At 39.1% G+C, this 20,477-nt stretch overlaps 2 protein-coding genes across 3 annotated transcripts; both read left to right on the top strand.

The window, feature by feature from the left end:
• The first annotated feature begins 2,326 nt into the window (after positions 1-2,326).
• On the top strand, positions 2,327-10,234 carry LOC122912650 (olfactory receptor 51F2-like). 2 transcript variants are annotated; one of them, XM_044258680.1, is made up of 2 exons: positions 2,327-2,414; positions 7,774-10,234. In XM_044258680.1, the coding sequence occupies exon 2, from the start codon at positions 7,809-7,811 to the stop codon at positions 8,751-8,753; it is 945 nt and encodes a 314-aa protein (XP_044114615.1). In that variant the 5' UTR covers positions 2,327-2,414; positions 7,774-7,808; the 3' UTR covers positions 8,754-10,234. The 2 variants fall into 2 exon arrangements, with proteins under 2 accessions (XP_044114615.1, XP_044114614.1); XM_044258679.1 differs by having other exon boundaries at positions 2,329-2,414; positions 7,808-10,234.
• Positions 2,342-19,902, top strand: LOC122912649 (olfactory receptor 51E2). The gene is made up of 2 exons (XM_044258678.1): positions 2,342-2,414; positions 18,342-19,902. The coding sequence occupies exon 2, from the start codon at positions 18,390-18,392 to the stop codon at positions 19,359-19,361; it is 972 nt and encodes a 323-aa protein (XP_044114613.1). The 5' UTR covers positions 2,342-2,414; positions 18,342-18,389; the 3' UTR covers positions 19,362-19,902.
• Positions 19,903-20,477: the final 575 nt, after the last annotated feature.

Genomic DNA, 20,477 nt, shown 5'->3' with positions numbered 1-20,477 from the left:
GAAAAAGTAACATTCTCTTGGCCAGGAGATAAATAAACACAATCCCCAAGATTGTGTTGGGGAGAAAAAAAATCCCACATCTGAGATTTATGGGAATGCAGTCACTGCCCTAGAATTTGCCCAGACTGGTAGAGAAAATGTTTCCAAAGGTCTCAAGAAGTTCACGGTAAGGAGATATAACAGATCAATCTTCATATGCAAAATACATGTATATACAGCTGACAGAATGTTAACATCCAGGCTAGCACATAACCATGCATACATGCTGTTGGGTTAGAACAATTTGAATTGGAATTAGTGGCAGAGGAATGGTCATGTGAAGATTCTCTGGAGAATGGGTTTTAAAACTTTAAAGGGTTCCCAATAGCCCAAGCTTCAAACGGTCGTTGTGACACTTATTAACTGAGAGACCTAAGTAAGTTACTTAAATTCTCTAATCCTTGGTAACTGTATAAATCAAAGTGATAAGGGATTCTTTCATCAAATTTATTATCTTACAGTCATTTAGGTCAGAAGACTGGTATGACTCTGACTGAGCTAAAAATCAAGGCATCAACAAGGCTGCATTATTTTCTAGAGGGCATAAGGGAGAACAATACCTTTGTCTTTTCTCCTTCTAGAGACTGCCCACTCCTTGGCTCATTGATCTCCCACCCTCTGCCATCTTCAAAGCTAGCAATGGTAGATCAAGCCCTTCTCAGGCTGCCACCTCTGTTTCTCCACTTTTAAGGACTTGTGTGTTCGAATGAACCCACCCAGATAATTCAGGATAATTTCATCTCAAGGTCTTCCAGACCAATCACATCTGCAAAATCCTTTCTACTGTGTAAAGGTAATATATTCACGGGTTCCAGGCATTAAGATGTGGACATCTTTGTGGGCGCCATTTCCTCTACCAAAAACACTTCATAATATTTTGGGTACAGAATGCATGATAAAGTTTGTTGTTACATTATAAAGAATAAAGTATTTCAGGCCAAGATATTTTCTGTGATGAAACAGACTGGGTGGTAGGGAGAGATAAGGATGGAAGCAGGGAGAATAGTTAGGAAACTATTGAAATTATCCAAATGAGAGATAATGATGCTTAAGAAAAAGGAGGCATTTATGGTGGTGATGAAGTCTGATTACATTCCAGGTATAATTTCAAAGATATTAGTATCTGCAGGCTTATATGCAAAGTATAAGCGACAGAAATCAAGGGTAGACTTCAAGACTCACATGTTCTAGAGTGGTCCAGAAATGGTGGGAACATCTAAGGATCTAAAGGAACCATAAGTAGAAAAGATGGACAGTCTACATCAATCTGTGGGTACTCTATTTACTAAAGACTAGAGAGAGCAATTGTCACCTCTTTTCAGATTGCATCACCGGCCAGATCCATCACCCACAAAGTCTAAGTTCTTGGTACAATGTAAGATCTGCAACATTTAAACACAAGTAGGGGGAATCCCAAGTTATTTTTGTCAGTTTCCTTCCAGTTAGTGTGCTGGGATTCAAAATAGAAAATAGATTAAGTTATGAAAAAGTAAGTAAAAATGTATTTGGTTCATGCCTCTAAGAGAACACTATCACTAATTATCAATATTGGTAATTATCAGTTAAGTGTGTTTCTATACTAAACTAAACCATGGACAGTAAGAACAGGGTTGAATCCCCACCCCCCCTTTCTTAATCTCCAGCATTTAGCATGATGTTTAGAATATAGGACAGTCTTATGCAATATTTTACTGGATGTGTGTATAGATGAGTAAATTGTGTTTTTTTCCTAGTTATAAAAGACAGGCTGCTAAAAAGCACAGGTAGGCTAATGAAACAGGACTACCATGAATAGTAATAGACGCTAACGAGTTACCGAGTGGAATGTGACTTACACTCACCAGATGATAGTCCCTTTAGCAATTTAGTATAATATTTCATTTTTAAAAATCCTCTTCAGAGTGACTGCTCATGGGCATGGGATTTCTTTTTGCAGTAATAAAAATTTTCTAAAGTTAGACCATGATGATACATGTACAACTGGGTAAATTTACTAAAAACCATTGAATTGTACATTTTAAATGGGTGAATTTTATGATATGTGAATTATGTCTTAAAATTGTTTTTGTAAAAAAAAACCCACTTCAATAAAAAGGCCCAGGGACAAAAAAATTACATCAGCCTATAAAGCACATGACCACAATGAGTAATTGCGTAATGGAACAGACAAAGTCTGTAAAAGGCAAAAGAAGTCTTCTGGGAACCACCATACCCCTGGAGACACAGAGAGTGACACCACCACCAGGAATGGGCCTCTCAGCTCTGTGCCTGTCTCCATTCAGGCTGCAACAAGTCTCCTCATAAGCTCCGTCCTTCCCTGGAATCAAGTCTCCTCAGCCTTCTGAGTCAGCCCGAGAGGGACAAGTACAAATTCTGTAAGTAAAACTGTTTTGTTCAAAGAAAAGACTTGACTCTAGGTGAGCTGAATTTTTTTATCCACAGGAAGAATTTCCTCACAATGTTCAGAATTAGATGAGATAGTCAGATGGTTGGGCTGAGATACACAGCAGAATTTATAGAATTATTTAGTCTCAGGAAACCTGCAGCAAAAGGTCATTTTTCTGCCCCGTGTGGGTTGCAGTTTGTGGTTTGTTTTGTTTTGTTTTAATTTTATTTTATTATTTCAGTGTTCCAAGATTGTTTATGCACCACACCCAGTGCTCCATGCAATACGTGCCCTTCTTAATACCCACCACCAACCTCACCCATCCTCCCCCACCCCTCCCCCTTAAAACCCTCAATTTGTTTCTCAGGGTCCACAGTCTCTCATGGTTTGCCTCCCCCTCTGGGAATACAAGTTGGTACAGCCACTTTGGAAAACAGTGTGGAGATTCCTCAAGAAATTAAAAATAGTTTGTGGTTTGTTAAGCAAATGACTTAATCAGGGTGCTATATATGTTATTATAGTGGTTTGGTGCTTGAAAAAAACAAAAAGGCTGTCAGGAGCTGAAGGAATCATTCCTAAGCCCAATTATTCTTACTAAAAATTAAAAAAAATTTTTTGAACATTTACTGCATGCCAGGCATTCTATTAGGAACAAGATATAGTCTACCTTATAGATGAGGAAACTGCATCAAAGAAAGTTTTCACTACTTATACATGAAACCATAATTTGGGGGAGCAATTTTTTTAAATATTGGGTTTAAAATCCCAGTTCTGACATTCACTAGCTGTGTGTGATTCTGAACATGTTTCATAACCTCTCTCATCCTCGGTTACCAGAAAAGGGGAATCAAAGTGAATTTAGTAATACTTGCCAAATGATGTTGTAATAAGAATCAAGAGAATGTTTCTCAAATGCTTAGCACTGTAATGTTCACAGAACAAATTCCAATACTAAATGGTAGCTGTTGTTATGAGTAATATTTTTTTATTATTGTTACCAATAGTCTCAAAACTAGTTATTGTCTGAGTGAGGATCTGAACAGAGATCAGTCACACACTATAGGGATGCCATTAGCAATGACTTGGACAATACTGATAAAGCTATATCATCTGTTCTGGAGTTAAAGTCATAGAAGCCATAGCTCATAATAGTGCAGTGAAAGAAGAGCATCACTGTGATCTGGGGGACAGGAAAATAAATTAGGAGACTATAGCTTATATTTTACAGAAGAAAAGGAAGATTGTACCAGAATTGGAGAGGATAGACTGAACAGATTCCAGGGTGATGGCAGCATAGAGTAGTTTCAAGGAATTTTAGTACCTTCCCTTGATAAATCTATTAGCCCCCTAACAAAGATGTTAGGAACAGGTAAGTTATTCAATTAAGGAAAGCGCAATGAAGTACAGCTTCAAGCACCTACCATGAATCACGTTGCTATTACTTGACCCTCAAATAGAAACCTCTGGATTCTCCAGTTTTTGACATTTTAGAAGTAAAATCAATATATCGATTTGCAAGTGTTTAATGAACATTTGCAGGTAGAGGATGAAAAAGAGGGAGAAGAGTGTGTGAACATGTGTGTATGTGAGGGCAGTAACTCTGATGAGATGATTTGTTAGTTTGATGTCATTTACTGACAAATGAGACATAGGAGAGAGAGCCAGTTTTGGAATGGGGGAAGGAATGAGCTCCGTTTGGCCCATATTGAGGTGGAGGTGTCTGAGAGATTACAAGGAGGGAGTATGCCTCATGGGTAGATAAAGTAGCTTATTCACTTTTGTTCACTGTCACCAAGCAGAGAGCTTTGACCTGCTCTCCAGACTGCTGCCCATTAGTTTTCCAAATTGCCTGTTTTATCACCTCACTCTAGTTCCAGGATTCACGACTGCCTTCAAGTTTCAGCCCAGACATTTTTGCCATTGCTTCAAAGATCCTGTTAACTTTCGAAACATAGAACTCAGGAGACTCTATAATTAGATTTCAGATTTGCATGTCATCTGAATGTAAGTGCTATTTAAAGCCGTGGGAAAAACCAAGATATCCCAAGTAGAGTAGAGTATACCGGAGACCAAAAAAAAAAAAAACAGGGCCTTCTTGAAAGAAAAAGACTCTTAAAAAACACCACAACTGGAAAGACAGAACAAAAACACTGTTCCATAAAGAAATCAAAAAAAAAAAAAACAACGCACACAGAATAACTATCACTGAAGCTAATGAAGGAGAAAGTACCTAAAGAAAAGACAAAGAAAAGGTGCCTAAAACAGCAAAAATTTGAGATGAGAGAGAGAAAAACAAATCTGAAGATTAAACTTTTGGATTTGGTGTTTAGAAAGTCATTGGTGACAAGTTGGAGAATTTCCCGAGAGCCATTAGACAAAGAACCCAGGCTATTACTGAAGGTGAAGGAATAATAATCACAGGCAGACTGTCCTTCAAATAATGTTTTTTGTCATTATAAAATGTAAGGCAGGAAATTGAGGGAAAAATAGGGTTTGTCTCTTATTTGCCTGACTAGCGAAGCACAGGAGCCGGTTAAGAAAGATGGTCCATCTATCATAGTTGAACTTAATGTCATGTTGAAAGTATCTATATAAATGTGTAGGGGGCATTCCTTAATGGTTTGGGGTATAACTTGAGAACAGAAGCTCCAGAAAAGGAGCCACTGGTATTATCTAAGATACTAAAGAAGGAAAGGAATTTTGTTAGAGTTAAGGGAGAAGAAATGAAAAATGATTTGTTTAGTTATTCATAAAATATTTGGAAATGCCTAGCTCTGCAACTAAAATTGACATTCCCTCTCCTTTCCGTGGAATGAAGATGCTCATGTCCTGGCCTGCTGATTTCTCTCACTCATCTCCCACATCACCCAGCACCATACTTAGAAGCCTCCAGAATTTTAATTTTCTTGTAGTTGTCCAACAAACCCTGTTATTATTTTATTCAGTTTCTGCCCATGCTGTTATCTATGTCAAGAACACCCTTTTCCTGCTTTGCATCCTTGTAAACTCACATCCACCCATCAAAACATTTCACAGTTCTAATTTATCTACTGAGTTAAGAGGTCTTAGAGCTAATTCCTCTTAACACACACAGACACATTCATGTATACACACACTCAGAACCCGCCACTCTACACTATTCTATCTTATCACTTAGAAATATCTACCTGATGCACTTTACAGCTAGTAATATTTCTGTGTCTCTGATTCCTCTTATATTCAGGGTGCCTGGCATGTAGTAGTGCTCCAAACTGGTAAGTTTTCATTTTCATAGACGTCCCTGGGCTCTAATTAAAGATAAGGCTTTCAGCCTTAAAAAGATGAGGCGTTAACAACCTCTCTGGTTTTCTCAGGCACCAAATCACTGCTATTTTATTTGCTTCATATCCTTAGGGCTGACACAATACCCAGTGAGCTCCCAGTTTGATACTGAAATGAACTAAGTCTTGATGACGGCTGATCAAGAGCTTAGATGGAGTTATTGGCTATAAAAAGGAATAAGGAATCTCCTGTGTCTGTACCCAGCATGAATAAGGAGAGGGTACAGGAAGACACAGTTGTAGAGAAATGGAAAGAAAGGAATTTGATGGAGTTCTCTTCTGCCAGACTCAGCTCAGATCAGTTCAGCCTACACACTGTGTTTTTCTTCTGCTTCCTCAACAAAATAGGGAGGGAAAAAAATAACAAGAATGAAAATGTGTAATGAATTACACATTGTCTAAATTACCAAAATAATATAAAGGGAATCAGGAAGAAATTAGGATGAAAGATAATTTGTTCCAATAGTAATTTAAAAAAAAAAAGATCTCCTATAAAATTTCTTACCACTCTATAACAAAGTTACAACTCAATCATTGCATGCCATATTGATAAGCATTGTGAAAATCTCCATGATAGCCAAACATAAGTAACACCTGTGGAAACACTCTGCACCCCCATAACCCTTTTTTTTTATCATTCACCACTGTACACTAGATGCTGAAGTTATTATAAACAGTACTATTCCCTCTCCCTCACTTGATTCTAACATCTTTAAGAATTCATTCTGGCTCAGCACTTTCACATAGGCTGTTCTAGGAGCCTTAGAATACTTCATTTCTATTTACACAAAGCATAGCAATCTTTCAAGCGCTGATTTTCCTAAGAAGACTTCTCCAGCTACCCCAAGCCTTTTATATACAATTGAACTGTCTCCTTTTTCATAATTACTCTAGCTCCCAAAGACCCTAGGAAGTTGTTAACCTCAAAAGCTAAGACCTAGGTTCTGGAAATTAATAGTAAATAAACAGGCCAAGACTTGTGGAACATGAGAGGTGAACCCATTTCTTTAATTATCATAAGAACTATTCATTTATTAAGTAGAGTTCAATTTGCCTTTCTGATCACTATGTATTTTTTTTAAACTATAATTACTAAAATTGTTTTCAAAAATCAAAATATTTATGAAAAGTGCTAAGAACTTGTTAAACATCAAACCTGTTAAACTTGTTAACTTTCAGACTTTCAGTAAAGGTATATCTTCCCCTCCAAAGCAAAACAGTAAAATTCTATTAAATATCTCCTGAAAAGTATATCTTAACAAAATGGAGAACAACTAGTCTTTAGGCAGTTCAAGAGAAAACTCTATCTGAACAAGGCAGCATGCTATATCACAAATGGGGGGAGGGGCAGAGGCCTCTATCCCTAAGGTGGTAGGCATGTGTGTTCTAATTCCACTTTCCAAATGAGACACCAGATGCCACATTGCAGGTGTCACTTTCAAGGTTAGATACTGTAGACATCTGCACATGACTGCACTGGTGCCTAAGCCACCTATTAGCATTTCATAGGTGGTACTTTGTATCATAAGTATCTCTTTCTCAGTATTTTCTGGCTTTCCAAATTGTCTATAAGCTTATCTGCTTTCTACACTTGAGGCTGATATAATATTGCTGCTCCACAGTCCCAGTCTACTTTCCTCTGATGCTAACTATATGGACAAACTAACCTGCTACCTCTTAAACACAATTTGAAAATCCAGAAAGGATGAAATATAATTGACCAGTCTTGAGTAAAGTGACTTTCCTTCACCCAGTCATCTCTGGCTAGAGAAGTGGAAGGAAAGGTCACATAATATGAACATAGCTACCAGCAAAGTGTCCCAGGAAAGAAAAATAATGGACCGAGGTATATATAAGAAAAAGAACAGTACCTACTACAGCAGTTGAAATCTTATATTCCTTTATCAATTTCAATGAGCAATTCATTTTTACAGAGTATATAAATATTCATCTTCGGTTAGTTTTTGGTTGAATAAAATTATTTGTAATTGGATTAATACTAGTAATACAGTATTGTTGTTGTTCCAGGGTTTCATCTTGGAACTCTGTGTTTTTAATCTAGCATGTCAAACTTCTGGACTACCACATCTACTTCCATCATTTTCCTCCTAACTGGCGTTCCCGGGCTGGAAGTCTTCCACATCTGGATCTCCATTCCCTTCTGCTTTCTCTACATAACCGCCCTCTCAGGAAACAGCCTGATTCTCTTTGCCATTGTCACCCAGCCCAGCCTCCACAAACCCATGTATTATTTCCTCTCCATGCTGTCCACCACTGACCTCGGCCTGTCCATATCCACCCTGGTCACCATGATGGGTATATTCTGGTTCGATGCCAGGGAGATCAGCTTTAATGCCTGCTTGTCACAGATGTTCTTTATTAAACTCTTCACTGTCATGGAATCCTCAGTGCTGTTGGCCATGGCCTTTGATCGTTTTGTGGCCATCTCTAATCCACTCAGGTATGCCACCATTTTAACTGATTCCAGAATAGCTCAAATTGGAGTGGCAATTGTCATCAGAGGGACACTAATGCTGACACCAATGGTTGCACTTCTTAAAAGACTGTCCTTCTGCCACAACCACGTGTTTCACCACTCCTACTGCTTCCACCCTGATGTAATGAAGCTCTCATGCACAGACACCAGGATCAACAATGCAGTTGGATTGACTGCCATGATCTCTACTGTTGGTGTGGACTCAATCTTCATCCTCCTCTCTTACATTTTGATTATTAAGACCGTCCTCAGCATTGCATCCCCAGAAGAGAGGAAGAAAGCCTTCAGCACATGTATCTCCCATATTGGAGCTGTTGTTATTTTCTACTTTCCATTGATCAGTCTGTCCTTTGTTCACAGATTTGGGAAACGAGCCCCAGCCTATGTTCATACAATGATTGCTAACACTTACCTCCTGATCCCTCCTGTAATGAACCCCATCATCTACAGTGTGAAGACCAAACAAATACGCAGAGCTGTGATAAAAATGATCTATTCCAAAGACACATAGAATTCTAGAGATGGCCTAACACTATCAATTTAAAAACAAAGCTGGTGATCATGAAACAAAAACTTAGAATTAAAGCTGGAATATATTTAGAACATCAGCTAAACCCTTTATTTTACAGATGAGGAGACAGAGACATAAGAATAGAAGCAATGAGCAGTATGAAGTCTTAAGTCTATCATTTCTCCCATCCATCACTCTTTGTTCTAAACTGTTGTTTATCCTGCCAACAAACTGAATTTTCTGACTTTTTCTACTTTAGAGCAGTTAGTATGACACATTATGAGAAAGCCATATCTTTATGAGAGATAGGCAGTATTTTTCTAAATGCAATAATAATTTTTACTAACATTTATTATTTCCTTTGACTAGTCATGGTTTGCATTTATTAACACACATCTGAAACAACATTAAAAGGTAGTTAGTTCTTTGATCAATGAGAAAATTGAGGCACAAAAATATTAAGTTTCTTGCTTAAACAGCTCATAAACAACAGAACCGTATTTCACATGCATGCAAACTTACTCCATGGTCCCCCAACTCTATTAACTTTAGCTATGTTGCTACCTATAATATAGACTATATATGAGTATACATGTATATAATTTGTATAGATACATATATATGAGTCCATGTAATTTGTACTAGGGGACATAAAGAAGCAAAAGAAACAAATAAACAAACAAACAAAAAACCTCACAAGTCTATCCTCTAGAAATTTTCAACCAAATTACAGAGAAAAAATCCAAAACAGAATTTTCAAACCTGAAAAATACAAATATATTTCTACTTTATGTTCTTTCCTAAGTAAACATATTCCAGAATTTTTCTCTGCCTTCCATCAACTTTCTGCCCCAGCAGAAACTCAAAAATGACTAAGAATTGTAAATGAATTTCAATTTGTGTCATTTACTTGGAAATGTTTAATTCCATTTACTTCACATAATGGCTTAATCCAGCAAGTAGGAATGGCCATTAATTCTCAAATATTTAAAGTACATATTTCAATGACGCATTGGTATCACTGCATAAAGATGGGTTCTACAGGGGGTATGAGATCCAGCAACGAAGGATTAGTAAGTGATATCCACAGGAAATTTATTAAGTGACAACAGTACTATTTAATAACTAGATGATGTCAAAATTTTCAGTAAGCTTTACAATAACATTTTCAGTCTCCATTAGTGTTGGTCTTCATTTCCATGATCTTTGTATGTTGGAATGTTCTAGAATTTTGTACTCAGACCTGTTTATTCTTTATTATATTCCCATTTTTAGTTATCTCATCTAGAATCATGGCTTCAAATCCCATCTACATGCTGGCAAATCCCAAACTAATATTTATAGTCCCGACTCATATCCTATGTATCAGTACTCCTACTTGAATGTTTAATAATCATCTCAGACTCATCATGTCCAAAAACATATCTTAATATTCACATCAACCATGTCTCCCTAACTTAAAAACTCTATTTTTCGTGTGACTGAGTTAGAGTTTTTGGAGTTATTACTGATACCTCTCTGACACTCCTACTCCACATCCAACCTATCGGCAAATGCCAATGACTCTTTCTTTCAGATATTTCAGATATTGATACCTGGAAACTAACTACTTTCTACTACTTCTACTAATACCACCATGTGCCCAGCCATTGTAATAGTCTCCTGGTAGATCTTCCTTCATCCACTTTGCTTTACTTTCCCCATGGTAGTTAGAATGATTATTTTAATACATAAAATAGAGCATGCCACTTCTTCCATTCAACATGTCCTGTGGCCCCCTGTCTTACCCAAGGAAAACTCACAGTCATTATAATAGTTCATGAGAATCTGCCTGAGGGCTAATGATGATGAGCATTTTTTCATGTGTCTGATAGCCATTTGTATTTCTTGATTGGAGAAGTGTCTGTTCATATCTTCTGCCCATTTTTTGATGTGTTTGTCTGTTTCGTGTGGGTTGAGTTTGAGGAGTTCATTATAGATCCTGGATATCAACCTTTTGTCTGTACTGTCATTTGCAAATATCTTCTCCCATTCTGTGGGTTGCCTCTTTGTTTTTTTGACTGTTTCCTTTGCTGTGCAGAAGCTTTTGATTTTGATGAAGTCCCAGAAGTTTATTTTCGCTTTTGTTTCCTTTGCCTTTGGAGACATATCTTTAAAGAAGTTGCTGTGGCTGATATCGAAGAGATTACTGCCTATGTTCTCCTCTAAGATTCTGATAGATTCCTGTCTCACATTGAGGTCTTTTATCCATTTTGAGTTGATCTTTGTGTACGGTGTAAGAGAATGGTCGAGTTTCATTCTTCTACATATAGCTGTCCAGTTTTCCCAGCACCATTTATTGAAGAGACTGTCTTTTTTCCACTGTATATTTTTTCCTGTTTTGTCGAAGATTAATTGACCATAGAGTTGAGGGTCCATATCAGGGCTCTCTACTCTGTTCCACTGGTCTATGTGTCTGTTTTTATGCCAGTACCATGCTGTCTTGGTGATCACAGCTTTGTAATAAAGCTTGAAATCAGGTAAGGTGATGCCGCCAGCTTTATTTTTGTTTTTCAACATTTCCTTAGCGATTCGGGGTTTCTTCTGATTCCATACAAATTTTAGGATTATTTGCTCCAGCTCTTTGAAGAATGCCGGTGGAATTTTGATCGGAATGGCATTAAAAGTATAGATTGCTCGAGGCAGTATAGACATTTTAACAATGTTTATTCTTCTGATCCAAGAGCATGGAATGGTCTTCCATCTTTTTGTGTCTGTATGATTTAACTCCCCTCTACCATCGCAACTTCATCTCCTACTACTCTCCCCTTTATTCATTCTATTATACCTGTACTACCTGCAAATATTTCCGTAATATCACCATACAGGTTTCAACACCAAACTTCACACTTTCTGTCCTCCCTAGTTGGAATGTTCTTCCCCCAGACACCCTTGTGGCTTCCTGCCTCACTTCATGCAGGTCTCTGCCTAAGTGTTACCTTCCTACATTAAAAATAACCACCTCCATCAGAAAGGATGAATACCCAACTTTTGTAGCAACATGGATGGGACTGGAAGAGATTATGCTGAGTGAAATAAGTCAAGCAGAGAGAGTCAATTAATCATATGGTTTCACTTATTTGTGGAGCATAACAAATAGCATGGAGGACAAGGGGTGTTAGAGAGGAGAAGGGAGTTGGGGTAAATTGGAAGGGGAGGTGAATCATGAGAGACTATGGACTCTGAAAAACAATCTGAGGGATTTGAAGAGGTTGGGGTACCAGGTGGTGGGTATAATAGAGGGCACGGATTGCATGGAGCACTGGGTGTGGTGAAAAAATAATGATACTGTTATGCTGAAAATAAATAAATGAAAAAAAAATTTTTTTTAAATTAGAATTTCAAAAAAAAGAAAAAACAAAAAAAACCAACCACCTCCTCTCCTTCAATTCTTGTCTGCAATTACTCGCTTCCTTACCTATCTTATGTTTAATACCTGGCACTCCCTTCCCCCACCAAAATATTACATACCTATTTATTTCTTCTCTAGTTTCCCCATTACCAGGTAAGGTCTTTAAGAATAAGAATTTTATTCATTCATGATGTATTCCAGACCCCAAACCAGGGTCTGCCACATAATAAAATAATAGTATCTCTGTTACTACTAGCTACTAATAGTGGCTGGCTCTATTTACCTCTCAGTTGAAATTTTAATCTCAAGCCTCATTGTTTGCCCTCTGTTTGGTGCTCCAGGCACAACGAACCACTTGTATTTCTTTTTTTTTTTTTTTAATTTTTATTTATTTATTTGATAGACAGAGAAAGATCACAAATAGGCAGAGAGGCAGGCAGAGAGAGAGGGGGAAGCAGGCTCCCTGCTGAGGAGAGAGCCCGATGTGGGGCTTGATCCGAGGACCCTGAGATCATGACCTGAGCCGAAGGCAGCGGCTTAAACCACTGAGCCACCCAGGCGCCCCCCACTTGCATTTCTTAACTGTGACTGCTCTGAATCACTCAAAAGCCTTTGCACAAGCTGTTACCTCCTTCTATACCACCCTCACTATTTCCGTTCTCCTAACATAGAAAAGAAGTAACTCTTGGAGACATTCCCTGATTACTCAAGCCTGTCTGGCGTCCTTTCCAGGTGATTTTGCAGTACCCTGTGGCTCTTTCTTAGGACATCCCTTTTCAGACTCTCTCATAACTGTTCTCTTATCACAGATTCTGTGCCCACTTTCTAAAACCAGGGACTTATTCTGGTCTTAGAATGACTGAATGACTCATTCATTCACTATTGAAAAAGTTCAGATGATATAGATTTACAGGCTAGATATTTGTTTGTTTATGGGGGGGGAAAGAAACTTAGAGAAAAATGATGGGGTACACAAAGTCCTAAAAATCAGAATGAGAAAGAACTTCAGTCTAAAGACCAGACAGCAAAGGTGTTCATACTACTTCTACAGATGTTTCTCTTCTACCTCACCACCCCTTACATACACACTAACCTATGGATGGCCCCTCTATCCAACGACCTTGGAAACTTGTAAGCTTTTCTTACTAGGAAGTGGGTAGTTTGAACATTTGGGAATGGGTGATTTGCAGATCAAATGTCACTCTACCCAAAGTGACATGTTCACAGTGAATTGAAGACTTTCCTGAAAGCTGGGACAGTAGTAAATACATGGCTGCTGTTGTAGCTATCTTTATTCAGACTCCAAGTTAAAAACTTTAACTGACCTGTAAAAAGTCCTATAAAGCCCTATACAATCCAATTCCGTATTATCTATCCCTATCTATCTATTTTTCTTCCCTTTGTTCTCTCTGCCCAGACACTCCAACCTCCTTATTATTCTAAACCCCTAGATACACTCCCTTTTCAGAAACTTTGCAGTTTTTGTCTTTCTTCTTTGGATGGTCTTCCTCAGAGATCTCATGGATATATTTCTTGCTCCCTCCAGGGTAGTCCTCAAATGTCTGCATTATAAGGCATTCCTTGCCAACTTCAAATTAAAATTTCAACTGCCCATCCCAATACTTACCTGTTCTCTTCTTCCCTTTATTTTTTTCTTCTTAGGTAGTCATAAGGAGAAACTATTTAGTTTCTCATATTAACCATGGACTGTGTGTCCCTCTCATCAAGATATATAATCTATAAGGGTGGGTTTAAAAAAATTGCATATCTTGTTACATTGTAAGCCCCTGATAAATATTTGTTAAATGGGGATGAATAAAGAATCAGAATACCTAGTTCTCCGACCAATATCACTAAAAACTCTGCAACCAAGGCAAAGAGCCTTCATCTCATTCATTTCTTATCTGTAACACAGGTGCAAGAGAGTGACTTCCCTATCTCAAGGTCTATTTCATCTACTAAAAGAAGAGCTGAGAATGAAAAACTGAGGTGCATGCTCTTATCCTGAGTTATAGGAATTACTGGTTTTGTGTATCCATCTTGGTTTTTAAAGAGGATGTGAATTCCTAGAGCCCAGGGACATAACTATAAACCCCTGTTGTCTGTCATGTATAGGAGAGTGGTTAATGAGGAAAATTTCTAACCACTGTTGCTACCTGGGAGATTTTGAGTTATTTGGAAGAATGGGAATAGATTGTCAAGATCCCTGTATGTGTAAGTGTGGGAATGATGGCAGAGGCAGAGGCAGTGCCCCCTTCTTGATCAACCCCCACAACACACACACACACAGAAAAAGTGGGAAGCCTATGGGACTGACACACAAGTGAATATGGAGATACTGTCCCCTGCCCGCCAAGCCCCAGAGACCTCAGTACATACTCCTGCAGCCTGTTCCCATGGGCTTCCTAGGCAGCATTATAAATAGGCCAGCACTTGAAAGGGTAAGCCAGCTCCACCTGCTCTCTCCTAGGATTGCATGGATTTCAAGTGAGTGCACCCTCACCCAGGACTGAGAAGGCCAAACTCCTACCATTTTAGGGGATCACGAGGACCCCACAGCTGTCTCATATCAGGAAGAAGAAACCCTTGTGTCCCAAATGCATCTTCATGGGCTGAGAAGAAATTCCCCACAGCACTAGCAGACAGAACAGAAAGGCAAGTAATAATGAATGCAGAAGCCACATCCAGACTCACAGAGAAGCTAAAATTGGATCTAGCCAAGGGTCACTTTGGCCAGAAAGCCAGACAACATGGGAGAGAAATATGTGGTATTCTGGGTAGGTAACTGGGGAGACAATATAGTAGCCTTAGACTGCTACTAGAAAAGCAGAAAAGATGCCCTGAAGAAAGAGGAGTCAGGAAAGGATCCAACTCTGTGGCCAATAAAGACCCGTGTATCTGTAGGTACTCACACAGTAGCATGGGCAAGAGGCTTAGGGAAAGGGGAAATACATTACTGTGCCCCCCCCTGCAATCCCTCCATGCCTTTTTCTACATTCTGGGCCCCACAGAGGTCTAGTGAGCTGGCCTCCTTCTGGGGAAGTTTCCTTAGCATTACCCAGACTTTTCAGCCTGAATTGTTTAGATTTCTGAATCTCTCTCCCTTTCTACCAATGGTAGATGCATAGATGGTTGCATGGATACAAGATATAAGCTTTTATCTCATTTAAGGATACAATTATCTGCCTATTACAAAGGCTTCTCATTTCTCTGATAGCAATGTGGGTCCACATTTGGAATCTCACATTTGTCAAGGAGAGTAGCTATTACGTCTTTACATAAGATCTGAGGATAGGGAGAAGCGCAAATAGTGGTCAGAGGTATGAATTCTGTGATCTTTGGATCTTGGATTTGAATATTCTTTGCTTATCCATGATGGGGATCATCCAAGTTAAACATTTTAGTTCCTATTTTATCACACTATATTTTAAGACTGCTGTTGTCCAAACCCTCTCCCCTAAAGAGCATCTCCCAATTGCTGTAAAGACCCAGATCAGGAGTGATGAAGAATCCTGGGGAGATGAATAGGTTTACCCAACTATCATTGATGAAGATACCTATAGAGTTTATTCCCAAGATTCAGAGGTCCTTCTTCTTGAAGCCAAGCCCTTAGCTCTTTAGAGGCAATTAGCTCTAAAGAAGAGGGTACCTAAGGAGCCTACCAGGGAAAGTATTTGATAAGGTCAAAGCCTACGTGTTTGGGTGGCATGGCAGGGGCAGAGCAATGCTGGGCTTCCAAAGCTCTAGGAGTATCAAGGATCAACCCAAGTTTTCCCTAAGGCAAGAGTGTGGCCTGGAGGTCGCTTTCAGGTGCAGAGAGACAAATCAGCCAGGAGCAGAGAGAAGAGCCTTCACAAGAGACAAGTCCGGCAGCTAGGATCCGATGGAGGCCACATATCCTACCAGCACCTTCATCTCCAGATAAGTCACTGGAGAGAGCTACTCCCTTTCATTTGATGACCCCAAAGGAGTTTCCAGACTTTTTTTTTCCCCTTAGGTTTTTTCCTCATCTTTTTAAAAAATTGTAATTTTTGTGTTTCTTTTTCCCCTTGCTGACCTTATACCTGGGAACTCAGAATCCTGAAATTTTGAAGGAAAAAAAATCCCTCTCCCCACTGGCTTCATATACCCATTATTCCCTTCTCTGTCTCATTCCTGCTCATGTTTGAAGACTGATCAAAAGGATTATCTTTGTCAGGAAGTCTCCTCTGATCATGCCTCTCCCCATCCTATGCATTAAAGGCACACCTTAGGCTAACACTCACCCCAAAAGTCTAATAATTGGGTTACTTGTCTATCTTCTACCATAGGCAGGGTATCTGAAGAGCAAAAGATGTGTCTTTCATCTCTGTATCATGAGCATCTAGCAAGTAGCCTTGTACATAGTAGGTCATATAAGTAGATGCTTATAAAATGAATGAATAATTGGGGGAAGAAAAAAAAAAAGAACATACCTGGAAAGGGTTCTCAATAGGGTACCTCTTAACACCTGCCCGAGAAAAGGACCACCCAATATCTGGGTAGTGAAACTATGGGCCAGGAGGAGTCCAAAAGAATTTGGAAAGGATACATTTTGGGATAAACTTTGTTCTCCCTAGATTCCATTTTTTAAAATGTAAATGGGAGAAGTGTCTGTTCATATCTTCTGCCCATTTTTTTATGTGTTTGCCTGATTCGTGTGTGTTGTTTGAGGAGTTCATTATAGATCCTGGATATCAACATTTTGTCTGTACTGTCATTTGCAAATATCTTCTCCCATTCCGTGGGTTGCCTCTTTGTTTTTTTGATTGTTTCCTTTGCTGTGCAGAAGCTTTTTATCTTGATGAAGTCCCAAAAGTTCATTTTCACTTTTGTTTCCTTTGCCTTTGGAGACATATCTTGAAAGAAGTTGCTGTGGCTGATATCAAAGAGATTACTGCCTATGTTCTCCTCTAGGATTCTGATGGATTCCTGTCTCACGTTGAGGTCTTTTATCCATTTTGAGTTTATCTTTGTATACGGTGTTCATCATCATTAGCCCTCAGGGAGATTCAAATTAAAACCACATTGAGATATCACCTTACACCAGTTAGAATGGCCAAAATTAACAAAACAGGAAACAACATGTGTTGGAGAGGATGTGGAGAAAGGGGAACCCTCTTACGCTGTTGGTGGGAATGCAAGTTGGTGCAGCCTCTTTGGAGAACAGTGTGGAGATTCCTCAAGAAATTAAAAATAGAGCTTCCCTATGACCCTGCAATTGCACTCCTGGGTATTTACCCCAAAGATACAGATGTCGTGAAAAGAAGGGCCATCTGTACCCCAATGTTTATAGCAGCAATGGCCACAGTCGCCAAACTATGGAAAGAACCAAGATGCCCTTCAACGGATGAATGGATAAGGAAGATGTGATCCATATACACTATGGAGTATTATGCCTCCATCAGAAAGGATGAATATCCAACTTTTGTAGCAACATGGACGGGACTGGAAGAGATTATGCTGAGTGAAATAAGTCAAGCAGAGAGAGTCAATTATCATATGGTTTTACTTATTTGTGGAGCATAACCAATAGCATGGAGGACAAGGGGCATTAGAGAGGAGTAGGGAATTTGGGTAAATTGGAAGGGGAGGTGAACCATGAGAGACTATGGACTCTGAAAAACAATCTGAGGGGTTTGAAGTGGCGGGGGGGTGGGAGGTTGGGGTACCAGGTGGTGGGTATTATGGAGGGCACGGCTTGCATGGAGCGCTGGGTGAGGTGAAAAAATAATAATGTTTTTCTGAAAATAAATAAATTGGAAAAAAAATGTAAATGGGAGATGCCTGAGTGCTTCAGTCAGTTGGGCATTCCACTCTTGGTTTCAGCTCAGGTAATGATCTTGGGGTGCTGGGATCAGATTCCACATTGGGCTCCACACTCAGCAGAGTCTGCTTATCCCTCTTCCTCTCCTCCTCCTTCCACTGGTGCTCTCGCTCTCAAATAAACAAGTAAATAAATAAATCTAAAAAAATTTTAATGTAAATGGACCTGGAGAGGAGCAATTGATTAATGAGTTTGAACTATCATTTTCCCCTTGGAAGAGGGCTTCAGAGCTTATGAAAGAGCCTAAAGGGCTTGAAAGAGTGAGAGGGAAGATTAGGAGAGGGAGAGCTAAGGTGCATTCAGTTTCCAGGTTTCCAGGGTTGGCCTCTGATTGTGCTCCATGTCCTAGCAGGCTAGCAGGTTGCCAAGGTGACCTCGCCCTCTCCAGCGCCCCTTCTCGATGCCAGCTATGAGTTCCTGCAACTTCACACATACCACCTTTGTACTTATTGGTATCCCAGGATTAGAAGAAGCCCATTTTTGGATCGGCTTTCCCCTGCTTTCAATGTATGTCGTGGCAGTGTTTGGAAACTGCATCGTGGTCTTCATCGTAAGGACAGAGCGCAGCCTACATGCTCCCATGTACCTCTTTCTCTGCATGCTGGCAACAATTGACCTGGCCTTGTCGACATCCACCATGCCCAAGATCCTCGCTCTCTTCTGGTTTGATTCCCGGGAGATTACTTTTGATGCCTGCATTACCCAGATGTTTTTTATTCATGCTCTCTCAGCTATTGAGTCCACTATCCTGCTGGCCATGGCCTTTGACCGTTATGTAGCCATCTGCCACCCACTGCGCCATGCAGCAGTGCTCAACAATACAGTAACAGCTCAGATTGGCATGGTGGCTGTTGTCCGTGGATCCCTCTTCTTTATCCCACTGCCTCTGCTCATCAAGCGGCTGGCCTTCTGCCACTCCAATGTGCTCTCTCACTCCTATTGTGTCCACCAGGATATGATGAAGTTGGCCTATGCAGACACGTTGCCCAATGTGATCTATGGTCTTACTGCCATACTGTTAGTTATGGGCGTGGATGTTCTGTTCATCTCCTTGTCCTATTTTCTGATTATACGAACAGTTCTACAACTGCCTTCCAAGTCAGAGCGGGCCAAGGCTTTTGGAACCTGTGTGTCACACATCGGTGTGGTATTAGCTTTCTATGTTCCTCTCATTGGCCTCTCAGTGGTACACCGTTTTGGAAACAGCCTTGATCCCATTGTGCATGTTCTCATGGGTGATGTTTATCTACTCCTGCCTCCTGTGATCAATCCCATCATCTACGGTGCCAAGACCAAACAGATCAGAACTCGTGTGCTAGCTATGTTCAAGATTAGCCATGACAAGGACCCTCAGGTTGTGGAAAGAAGGTGATCATTACCACTCTACTTTCCCTTATTTTTAATGGCTTGACATAAGGATTTCCTAAAGCTAGCTTAATTCTCTTATCTATAAGCATATCAATGATTTTCTCTGCTGTGGACTCCAAATTCTGCCTCTGCTTGCGGTGAAAGTTTGGAGGCTACTGTGATTTCTTTCCATAGGTCAAAATGTTATTGATAGTGTTACTGTACCAAAAGTCAAAATTAGAAAATCCACCAATGTTCCAATAATGTAGTAAAAAAACATAAAGAAGAGTGACAAAAAATACAACTGGCTTTTTAACAGGGAAAAAATTATTCCACCTGACTAATAATCTGAGAAGTAATATATTAAATCAACAACTAGACAGCATTTTTATCTATTAAATTCACAGTTTTTATTAATGAAAATTCAAAATGTTGAAATATAAATGCATGACCATCAAAGGTGATGGTATGATTGACATATATAGCAAGAACTTCTTAAATTTTTTATTTTTTATTAACATATAATGTATTATTAGCCCCAGGGGTACAGGTTTGTGAATCATCAGGCTTACACATTTCATAGCACTCACCACAGCATATACCCTCCCCAATGTCCATAACCCAACCACCCTTTCCCTACCCACCTCCCCCCAAGCAACCCTCAGTTTGTTTTGTGAGATTAAGAGTCTCTTATGGTTTGTCTCCCTCCCAATCCCATCTTGTTTCATTTATTCCTTCCTTACCCCCCAAACCCCCCACATTGCAGTAAGAATTTTTTTTTAATTCTATGCTTTAATGCTATATTCTCACTTTTGGAAATCTATCCTAAAAAAATATTCCTAAATGTAGAAAGCATGTTTCTCATAAAATATATTGATTTCACAATTATTTAAAGAAATCATATTTAAAATAGTAGGATATAATACATAAAAGTAAAGAATAGTAAACTCAAGTATGGCCCATTTATTTAATGGAATATTATGTGGAATAATCTATATAAAAGGAATATTGTGTAACCTTTAAATAATCTTCTATAAAATGAAAAATGCATATAATATTAAAAATAAACAATAAGGACACATGATTGAAATTAACTTGAAAAGCACCTATGCCTTGCCTTGAAGGAAATGTGCTCAAATTA

Source organism: Neovison vison, chromosome 7 (assembly GCF_020171115.1).
Source record: "Neovison vison isolate M4711 chromosome 7, ASM_NN_V1, whole genome shotgun sequence".
In the NCBI taxonomy this organism is placed as follows: domain Eukaryota; kingdom Metazoa; phylum Chordata; class Mammalia; order Carnivora; family Mustelidae; genus Neogale; species Neogale vison.
The sequence above is the reverse complement of the archived record's forward strand: the minus strand, read 5'-3'. Positions and strand labels throughout refer to the sequence as shown.

What these genes read in the sequence shown, in the direction of transcription:
- LOC122912650 (XM_044258680.1), top strand. Translation starts at nt 7,809, where the DNA reads ATGTCAAACTTCTGGACTACCACATCTACTTCCATCATTTTCCTCCTA.
- LOC122912649 (XM_044258678.1), top strand. Translation starts at nt 18,390, where the DNA reads ATGCCAGCTATGAGTTCCTGCAACTTCACACATACCACCTTTGTACTT.